Source organism: Nuphar pumila, chromosome 1 (assembly GCF_984573655.1).
Source record: "Nuphar pumila chromosome 1, dmNupPumi1.hap1.1, whole genome shotgun sequence".
NCBI classification, from domain to species: domain Eukaryota; kingdom Viridiplantae; phylum Streptophyta; class Magnoliopsida; order Nymphaeales; family Nymphaeaceae; genus Nuphar; species Nuphar pumila.
The window spans coordinates 17,059,761-17,070,902 of NC_143249.1; the positions used below are offsets into that span (position 1 = coordinate 17,059,761).

Consider the following 11,142-nt stretch of genomic DNA (forward strand, 5'->3'; position numbering starts at 1 on the left):
AAGTTCTTTGCCGTCTATCGTCCAAGCGATGAGAGAACCATATTTAAAAAATCGTTTGGAAAAAATCTTATGATATTATCGCGGTGTAAGGAACTTGATAATATTGTGTGATTTTCGAAATCATACCCTTCTAAATATGACATGATAAGATCATGTTATTATTGTGATTTAATTACAAAATAATACAACTGTTTAAAAGAGTTTATTATTTTTTTTTTTGTATTTTAACTCGTAAATCCCTTAAAAGAGCCGTTCTAGTTATGTGAGTATTACCAAGAGCAATGTGGGAAAAATGAAGGGGTGGGGGGTGGTCTATTAAATAGAAAGTTAAGGCTGTCCCACTTTGTAAGGTTAACTTTGATCAGCTTAACTGGACGTTTGAGTGAGTCTTCTTTGTAATTTTCTTTAAATTTTTGTATCGGTTTTAAAATCCATATGCCATCCAGAATGGGCTTACATCGATGTGTCGTCGTACCTTGTGAGAGGTGCACAAACCGAATGAAAAGATTTTTCAAGAGTCCCGGGTTCAAAAAACCGGATGATAAATACCGTCAAAGCCTAGTACTAATCTTACAGATGTCATCTACATCTCTTGGCTAGCGAGAATTGGCTTTTGGATAGTCCGATTATGATAAATACCGTCACTTTGTGTTGAGACGTTGTAGGTTCAAAACCCAATGGTATAGTTGTATTACTGGTAAGGGTATGCCTAACCCAATGGATTACATTTAGCATGTTGTACTTACTAATCGGATAAATGTATTCGCATTTAATATCTATAACCAGAAACCTATAGTCTGACTCCAAACTGTAGGAGGCTTCAAGTCAATTCTCCAAGGCATGAACCATTTAAAAGTCAGTTCCCTATGTAGGTCATCCAGCATTTAAATCTTGTCAAACCATGCTCTGTGCTTAGTGCTTCATTGGCCGGATTGAAGTGAAAGGGTCTGTAGGTGGACTTTCTTCCTGTAAGTTGCTAATCCAAAAAAAAAAAAAAAATTGCTAACCTATGGATAAACAACACCATGAGACTACTATCCACCACACAAATACCAATGAGAGGTAGAGTGGGGTCATGTAAGTGAAAGCCATTTAATCAAATGATGACAACCTGCGGGTGTCAATGGGTAGGGTTGGACCTGGATCAGACCCGTATCAAGCCCCATAGGTTTAGATTTTGGTGATAAATAAGAAGGTCTGATTAGAATCCGGGTCAGACCTGAAGGGCCTGATTAGTATATGGAGCTGTCGTATGGTTTGTGAAATTTCATATCACACCCAAGTTCAACCCGAGTTTCTATTAAGATTCATGTTTTCTCAATGTAAAAGTGATGAAAATATTATTTTATAGGGTATGGACTGGGTCTAGTTCATGTAAATCCTTGTAAGACCTGAGTATGGTTTTTTCTTTATGGTGGGCCTGATTAGACCTGGGTCTAAATTTGGTACCCTTATCTCAACTGGGCCCAAACCAGGTCAGAATGACTCTTTCCTTTTTGCATTTATTCTTTCCCCCCAACACCCCCCACACCTCCAAGTAAAGAAATTTTGGGCTTGTTTGTTGCATGAGAAAAACCAAAGGGATCATTTTCATTTTCTCACTGAACAACGTACCTTTGTGAAAAGAAGTATGGCTGGTAAATGAGTTGAACTGATTTCGATGATTATAAAACTCTCGAAGGACTAATTATTTAACCTCAAGTGTGTATAAATTTAAATTTGCTTACAATGCTCTCTTAAATATTATATTTCAGCTATAAATATCTTTCTAAAAGTGTTAAAAGAACATGTCATTACAATGACGATTTTTAGAGATATTCATATGATCATAATGAAAAAAAGTTGACCCTTGAATATGTTCAGAATCAACTGCTAAAGCATCTTATAAAGACAGAGAATAGTTGACCCTTGAAGAACTGAACATATCAAGGCTCAAAGCATCAAATAGTCGACCTTCAAAATGAATAATCGACCCTCAAGAAAAAAAGTCAACCATTAAGGATAAAGAGTCGACTCCCTGTGCAACACAATGACATATTCTGCCCTAAACAGTCGACCCTTAGTAATAAGAGTTGACTTTTGGAGAGAGTTCGATGCTCTTAAAGAACAATCGACCCTCTTAAAGAACAATTGACTCTCAGGCAACCGAATGTATAAACATTGACTAAGCAACTATGAGTCGACCCTCGAAATAAAGAGTTGACTCTTAGGGTAAAAATAGTTGACTCTTTCTAATAAGAGTCGACCCCTTTGGTTTGTTACAAATGACAGAGCTTAAATCTGAAAAAAGAAGAGTCGACCTTCGAGGATACAAAATCGATCCATGTGTGCTCAGAGTTGACTCCTGTATTCAACAAATGAATTCCAATGATCATAAAGACGTTTGATGTTGTACTATTTTGTACCCATCATTTTCTCAACCGATCTAAATTCTCTCTTAGTATAAAATCAAGATGAAAAACCACTATAGATCAAAGAAATCAAACACACCCTCAAGAAGATCAAGATTCAAAGCTCTCAAGTGTTCAAAAACTCTCCAACAAAGATTTCATCGATTTTTTACTCTTGTGTTGGAATCTCTTAGGATTTTTCTGTTTTGGGTTTCACTCACCCATATTCTCACTGTGTCAAGATTGTAATTTCTATAAAGAGTTATCATTTCAAGCTCATTTGTATTAATAGCTTTTGGGTTGAACTACAATGAACTGAAAAAGCTCACGTTGGGTTTCACAAGCGGTGTGAAACTTGTGTATTGGTTACTAGCACAGTGAAGCTAGTGATTTATTAGTGGAGCAAGGGCACTGCCAAGAGGATGTAGGCCAGAGTTGAGTTGAACCTTTATAAATCGTGTATCGTGTTTGCTTGTTTTCTTTGCTTTAGTATTGCTTCTTTTGATTTATAGGTTTTTAAAACCCAATTCACCCCTTCTTGGGTGTTTCGACATACTGCAACTCAACAGAACGATCTGATCTTAGAGTGTTCAAGCTTAGCTCTCGTTCTTGTAGTGAGCCAAGCCAAGTTTGTGCACACAATAAGCCCTAATTAAACGAACAGAGTTTGAATTGGCTTGTTTATAAAAAAAAAATACATTGGTTTAAAGCTGGAAGAAATGAGATTAAAAGAATATACATGTAAAATATAATTTTTAATACTTAACGAGCTTATACGAGTCAAGCCGGGCACCTATCGTTCATATATATACAGCTTAAGCCTCTTAGGAATCGAACGTGAGCTAAGCTACGAGCGGGTCAGGATGTTTCTCAGCCCTAAAAAGAAGATGGGTCCACCTTTTCTCACGGAATGTGCCATTTCCCATGAAATGTCTCCCCCACCTCAACAGAATGTAGGTCCTACTAAAAATGCTGAGTTAAAAAGATGTCATTGGATCCCAATTGGGTATAGCATACGTCATGAAAGAAAAGGGAATGGAAGGAAAAACAAATAAACTATTAGAAATTAAACATCAGATGATCTGTGTCTCAAATGTTTTACATTCATTGGTGAACTCTGAAAGCTTTTCCCAAGCGACACGCACGAGTCGTGTCCTTGTCTAAGCTAGTGAAAGTGAGGCCACTACGTGAAAGAGTTGAAGGTGATCCAACAGCTCCTTGGCATGCAGTATGGCTCGTCGCTCTAGCCGCTTGAACAGCTCATGGCTCAACTGCTCGCCTATGTGCGCATCCACCAACACGCCGCACACGCTCCGGCAACTGTTGGCGAATGCCCGGCCGACCTCGGCCACGTCGTCCGGGCAGCTTACTACCAGCGGGCTGCCTCCCTTGAACACCTCCAGCTTGTTCACCACAAAGGAGCCATTTGCCTCTACCACCTCTTGGAAGTCTTCCGGGCTCGGCGCATAAACCGGAATGTTGAAGCTGTCGCGCTTCTCTGCGTCTACTAGGCCCTGCATGAGTCCACAGACAATGGTGTGCAACTAAGTCTTCTGCACAATTGTTAGGGGAATATGCTGTCCTAGTAAATCAGAGTGGGATACCCAATTACCATTAGGGGTAGTTCAGGGAAATGAACCAAGCAGCTCGTGGCTAGGCTCATTGCTTCCAGGGAGTCACCATGCTTCGGCTTGCACAAAGGGTGACACCCATGAGATTTGAACCTAGACAATGTCTATGTGATAACCCTCTTAAATCTTATAATTCAAGTTGTTTTGATCAAATCTGACCCTATAGATGGGTTCAACATGGTCGATCTAGTTGGAGACGAGTGAAACCGATTTGGTATCATAGCACCTTCAAAAGTATGCAGCAGAGCATTGCATTCCTGCTGCCATGTGCATCTTGCTGGCCATTGAGTGAACTAACAAAAAGGTAAAGGTTCCTTCCAAAAGAAAAGCAAAGGAGATTGGGAACGTGATAAAACCTAAAAAAAGAAAAAAAAGAGAAAAAAGAAGAAGAAAAGACAAGTGGAAACAACATGTTCTTCGGCTTTTCCTTGCAACATGCAATAATTTTCAAAGACAAAAAAGCAGACACAGTTATGTACAATGGAAGGTACCTTATGCCATTCTTCTTTTTCCTTTTTTTTTTCTTTTCTAGCGCAGTTCAAAAATCATATTCCTTTTTGTGGGGAACATAATCACAGATGTTGTTAGGGTTTTCTCTTCAAAAGAAGATCTCAGCGATAAATAAAAAAATTTGTTTACTAAAAAGTATCGCTATATTTAAAATTTAAAAATATATTAAAATAGAATAAAAATATTAAATATATAAAATATAAATATCATGCTGTTAGCGTGATAAAAACATGATATTTCCAAAATAGGTGATATTTTGAAAACATCACCTTTCTTTTGGGATTATATTAATTTTTTGAAAATCTTGCAATAAAATCGCAAGATTTCCAGAAAATGATCAATATTTATGACTATGCTCGGGGAATGTTTGTTGGTGACCATTATCTTTTTCATGCAAGATTAAGGTTCAGCATTATTGAATCCATCTAATTGGATCTTGCCTAATCAGGTTTCCATTTGAATTCAGAGCTGAATAAAAAAGGAATATGTTGAGTTCGGCTCTATATATAGAAAAAATGTCAAGTTCGGATCCAGTTAGCTAATCAGATACGCTTTATATGTAATCAGGTTGGATTATCCGAATGATTTCCGGTTAGGTTCAGATGCAAAACTGCATATGGACTCGATGGGGCTATTAATCGAATAGCACCAGGTTCGCTAACACAAACCTGACCCTTTGACATCCTTAAGGCTTTGTTTGGGAGCCTTGAAGCAGAGGTGTGTTGTGGTTTCCATAAATGCTCTCATGCTCTCTGCTGTTTGAGAGAAATAGTATTTGCCAAAAACACTGCATTGAGAATAGAATTGGCAGCCCTAACACTACATTTCAACACCATTCGATAAGATGCTTTTGGCAACTCTATCCTCGACACCACATTTTGGAAAAACCATATTTTGGCGACACATGGAAATAGTCACAATGCAAGGTTTCCAAACAGAGGCTAAATATATCCCAGAGGACATCAATTTAAACAATTGGAAATTGAATAAGGCCGTAGTTGTGTGTGTTTTACCTCGACCACCAGGTCGTTCCATGCATCTTCAAAGTGTGTACCAAAGAGGAGCCCCGCACCACCTTGATCACTAGGAATGCTTGAGGTCCTACCCAAGCACACAAGGAACATGCACCCTCCACTCTTCATCTCTTGAGACCTTGACCTCAGAAACCCTGCCAAGTCATGCTGAAATTGCCTCTTGTATGCATTTGCAGTGTGCTCTGATGCTCCATGTATGAATATCTTCCCTCGGTTGTATGCACCAGATCTCTTATCCATCACCACCTCCGGCACCTTTAAACAAGACGTCCATCAGCATGCGCACACACACACACACACACATCCAATAAGCCCCTCGCATTGAAGAGCAGATCAGGTCATATTTGTGCATAACTGATCGTTGGTTATATTCGATCCTTACTTAGTTACCATCATATTATATATAACCAAATTGCTGGTTATGAACATTACCACCGTGCATCCTACTTGTTGGAGATGTGTGCCGGGCCCAATCTCACATATCTCAAGTGAAATGCATTATTTCCAAGTCAGATATGTGGTCTGGATTGAATATAACACATCATATGAGCATAACTGCTCTCCAAATCACTTGAGAATTCTGCATCTCACTTGGGGAAATATGAGAGGGGGGGCGGCACATATCTCCATCAGGTGAGATGTGTGGTGTGGATTGAATATAACTGGGGAATCATTTATATAAAATGTGACCTGAAGTGGTCTCCTCACATTGCTGTACCAAGAATTCCATAAGTATGCATAACCATTTAAAAAAGAGCAGTATTTTGATAAAACTTCTGTGGACCCTAATTAACCATTAATTGTATGCTAAGATTTATACTTCATGTTTTTTAATCCGTGATATCTTATGGAACATGGATCCAATAATCAGCTTCCAAGCTTATTTCCACCTTCAGAATCAGACACCTACCCTTTTTTAAAGGTAGCGACTGACATCGCTATATTGAAAGGAGAGAATTTCTTTAAAAAAGTAAAGGAGAGAAAATAACGAGCTAGACAGAATTTCAGTTATAAATATCATGTCCGGCTATAGTGGGTTTTGCAGACCCTAGGTTAACACTGATAGCTACTTTTAAGAAAGAAATAAACACAAATTAGATCGGTTGCAATCACATTGCACAAACTGCATGTGCTGCTGCACCTGATTGCCACGCATTTATGCGACACAACCTATAATTAAGCCAGATGGCAGATCAGGTGCAATCACATTGCACACTCAAAAGTGTGCCGCTGCACCTGACTGCCCTTCATCTCTGAGGTACAACCTGTCAGCTGTGGGGCCCCAATAGAAGATGAAAGGCGTGTAGCGGCACACTCAAAATGTGAAATGTGATTGCACCTGATCCGTCGTTATAAGCCATGGGACCCAACAGATGAAGGGTGGCGGTCAGTTGCAGCAGAACATGTACTTTGTACAATGTGATTGCGCCTGATCCGCGGTATCAAATAAACATAAAAATTTAGAACACTGTATATAATTGATTCATCACTCTCATTGATCAATATCCCCGCCTCACACGTCACTCGATGGATATGCCTGTGGGCCCACTCTCATAGTTAGCAAGTAAGATGCACAGTCCTAAAGTGGGATGCATGGTAACCAATATATAATTGTATAAGCTCTGTGTTCCAACCTCCATGTTTTCACCTTTTTGCTTCTAATAAGCCGATGACACTTTGGATGCTTAAATTTTTTCAGCTTTCATGTGAATATTTTTCAATAGATAAACATATTAAACTCTGGCTCCTAGAGTGTGAAGCTTGTGAAAGTTATCTGATATATGCTGACCAACTCACATCCTATCATAACATTTCTTCTCTAAGCTTATAGCCCTCAGTCTCACCAACCAATCCATCATTCCAACAACAAACAGAAAAAACACTCATTATATAGGTGGTATGGAGCCAGGCTAGTGCTTTTTGGGTTTCGACTTGGAATTAATTGAGAGGCCATCATGAATGATACAGCCTAATCTTTTCTAGGTGAAGGGGACCATACCACAACTTGTTCAATGAGCGGAAAGGAACAATTCTTTTGCCGCAGCAATTGGCGACAGGCATGCTTTATGGCAAACACTGATAATGAAAGCTACGTTCTATCAAAGAGGAAAACATCAAAGCAATGTTCAATTTTCAGAACGCGCCTGCAGATGAGAATGAACCACCTTTTTCAGGGACGAAGACGTTTTACTGAACACTCTAAATCTTTTTTTTCTATTTTCTTTAAAGATCTAATCTGTTTTTTTAAGATGGGTTTCCGTTAACAATGCATATGGAGGAACGGTCTAATGAAAATCATCTTATGCACTGTGAAAGACAACTACGTATGAAGAAAATATGATGAATGAAGTAATCCAGATATCAGTTTTATTGTGGATCCAAGTAGAATGTGTGGGGAATATATGGCATCGATTTCCCATAACAATGACCAGACTCTAGTTCTAGCTCCACCACAATAGATCATATTTCTAGTGAGAATCACTGGAATTCAAGTGTTGGGCACTCTCACAGGAGAGAGAGAGAGAGAGAGAGAGAGAGAGAGAGAGAGAGAGAGAGAGAGAGAGAGAGAGAGAGAGAGAGAGATGAAAACTGAATTTGACAGTATCAGTTGGAGAATTCCCTTCCTGGCTAGATTAAGATCAACAACATTACAAGCTTTGTCAAACCAATCGCACTTTATATGTTTATATATGCCAATATATTCCCATCCTGGTTAGTTTACTTGTTTATATATGCCAATATGTTTTGAAGCTTTTCTCGAGAAGAACAAAAACTTTCAAAATATCGCGCGATATTTTCAATCACTGAGGTCAACATTTGTGACTATAACATCTTACCTGAGAAAGCCAGTGCAATGAGAAGGCTGAATGGAAGACATCGATGGACCTCGCTGGGAAAAGGCGCCGGTAAAACGAACCCGGGACGGCAGCGGCGAAATAAGATCGCTGAATGTCGACCGCGGTGAGGCACTGCTCCAAGCTAGCATTCATGACCAGTGGAGGCATCAGCTGGAAGAGGGTGTTGAAGTCATTGGATGGCAGGTCGGAGAAGAAGGCCTGGAATTCTGGCGCCGGTGCGCCGGCAGCTTCGTACCTCTTGAGCATGTGTTTTACGATCTTATCGACGATAAACAAGGTATTGTTCCCACAGGAGCATCCCAGATCCACTACCGTGAAGGTAGTTTCAGAGGAAGTGAACTGCATTTCATCCAGTGCTGCTTCGAGAAGATACAGAACTGATCGGGCATGTTCAGCCTATTTAAACCAATGGGGGATACTATTAGATTGCAAGGAGAAGGAAAGAGAAAGCAAGCTAAGCACCATTCTGACAAATATCAGCGATATTTTGAAAACATCACGAAAACATGCGATATTTTAGCTGCAGTTTTTGGCAGCCAAAATACCATGATTTTTTTTTGCAATATTGACAGTTAAACAAAAAATATTATGATTTTATGGCATCAAAATTTGGCTGCCGTTACCAATCACAAAGTCTAGAGCATAAAATCGCCTATCAAAAAAAATCTATACCATAAAATACATGCAATGGTTAATTTCACGTCAAGGTTATGGCAATATACAAAAGAAAATTACAATATTGGTTACTGAAATTGATATGCTTATGATTTTATCCATTAGCGTTTCTAATAACTATGAAGGGGGCCTACGTGGGCTCCGCCTTCCCCGCTAAGGGCGACTATGGTTTGTCATCTGACATAGGATAACCACGGTTCGAAACCCATGAGGAGCATTCTTTGCTGTAAGTTCAAGCTGAGTGTACTTTTCAGTGGACAGGGAGGACCTCAAAGGTTTTACAAATTGGATGCCTGCCAATGTGGTTGGCGATGGACATGGACAGTTTTCCCTTGGGCTAGCAGAAAAAAAAATGGAGGGTCGAATAAGACAGCTGGAAGTTAGGGTGCACTATTATAACATAGGGGTCCCAAGTTCGAAAATAGAACGAGGGTAGATCAGGTGAAATCACATTTGCACACTTTGAGTGTGCTGCTGCACCCGACCACCCTCCATCTATGAGGCTGTGGGGCCCAACAGAAGATGGAGAGCTGATCAGCAGAGGCACAATAAAGTGTGAAATGTACCGCAGGGTTATCCCTCACCTTGTTCACTGGGAAAAAAGGAAGACGAGAGGGTAATCATGAGGAAGATAAAAATATAAGTCAGCTACAGTTCACTTCTAATCATATTGTGGCATTTAAATTATTTGCTATTATAATAGTTTACATTGAGCTTCAACTTCATGATAAGGCTAATAACCAACATCGAGCAACATAACAGTAATAACAATAATAACGGTGATGATAACGATAACACTTGGGGTGCATTGCGAGTCATTTTATGTCCAGTTGGTCTTCAGCTAGTCATAACAAATTCTTCAATGTGAAAATAACGGCAGACAACTATCTAGTGAGAAATTTAACATTTTTATAGCTCTCACCATTTTTATCGTCATTAAAATATCCGTTGAAGTGAATAAACTAAAAAAACATATGTGAAAAGAAATAATAAAATATATAAATGCAAAAAAGACTTCCAATATGTACCAACAAGATGCAAATGTCATGATAAAATCACATGATATTTTAATTAAAAGACGAAAATAACACTATATTATGACCAATTTTCATTATATTTTAAAAAATATTGTGATATTTATCACTATGGTCGCTAGCAGACACCCATGGCCGACTTGGCATCGCTCGCCAAGCACACATCCAAAGCTCAACCATAAAACTTTGTAGGCCATGAGTAACATCACCAAATCATATGATACAAAACACGATTTTTCATTAAAAAAGGAAAATCAGATAACATGGTTATGTTCTATATATAATACATTAAAGCTTACATAGCGTTGATGCACTCTATGGACATGAAAAAAAAAAACAAAGAAAAAATACTAATAGGCTACTAATGGTTGTATATGAGTGACACTAAATCTACATAGAATTTACTTGCCTGAGCTTGAGAGTTCTTAGCATAACTCAACTCCCCTCTGCCTCCTTTCATGGAAAGCAGTCTTTCAAGCTTCACATGCATAGTCATGGCCATGGTTGAAGAGCTAGGAGCTTGTTGGCCGTAAGGGAAATGGAGATAAATGCTGGGGTAGGAAAATGGTAAGAGAGTTAAAATTTATAGTGGGAAAAGCCTTGTCTCTAGCAGAATGAAATCCAACTTTTGGTGGGATAAAATATTCCCCTACAAAAAAGGTATGGGTTCGTAGCATAAAGGGAAACAGGAATTAATGAGGCTCACATGGATGGAGACACAACACTCATATGACCCCGACATTACGCCTGAAATCTGTGCCTCAATCCCTACGCCGTGCTAACGGGGTATTACGGCCCATCATACGACCGTATTAAGTAAGGATTTTTGAGGCCCCCCACAAACCCCACTTGGCTTTATTACTTGGTTTATTATTCATTAACCTAAAAAAATTTAAGAAAGACAATTTAAACTAAGCTGGGTTTCCCTCTTCCTCTCCTCATAAACCCCAACCCCAAGGCTAAATCCTTCAAACCATGCTGGTAAGTAGGGGTGCACAATTAGGGATGGC

At 39.1% G+C, this 11,142-nt stretch overlaps 1 protein-coding gene across 1 annotated transcript; it reads right to left on the reverse strand.

The window, feature by feature from the left end:
* Positions 1–3,550: 3,550 nt before the first annotated feature.
* LOC149848165 (indole-3-acetate O-methyltransferase 1-like) lies at positions 3,551–10,628 on the reverse strand. The gene is made up of 4 exons (XM_090010577.1): positions 10,542–10,628; positions 8,403–8,819; positions 5,545–5,820; positions 3,551–3,904 (listed from the first exon to the last, which is right to left on the reverse strand). Exons 1-4 carry the CDS (start codon positions 10,626–10,628, stop codon positions 3,551–3,553), a joined length of 1,134 nt encoding a protein of 377 aa, XP_089866703.1.
* Positions 10,629–11,142: the final 514 nt, after the last annotated feature.

Excerpts from the sequence above, each read along its gene's own strand:
- LOC149848165 (XM_090010577.1), bottom strand. The coding sequence starts at position 10,628 with ATGACTATGCATGTGAAGCTTGAAAGACTGCTTTCCATGAAAGGAGGC. Across the intron at positions 5,821-8,402 it reads CATTGCACTGGCTTTCTCAG|GTGCCGGAGGTGGTGATGGA; the intron begins GTAAGATGTTAT and ends TCTTGTTTAAAG. Across the intron at positions 3,905-5,544 it reads GGAACGACCTGGTGGTCGAG|GGCCTAGTAGACGCAGAGAA; the intron begins GTAAAACACACA and ends GGACTCATGCAG.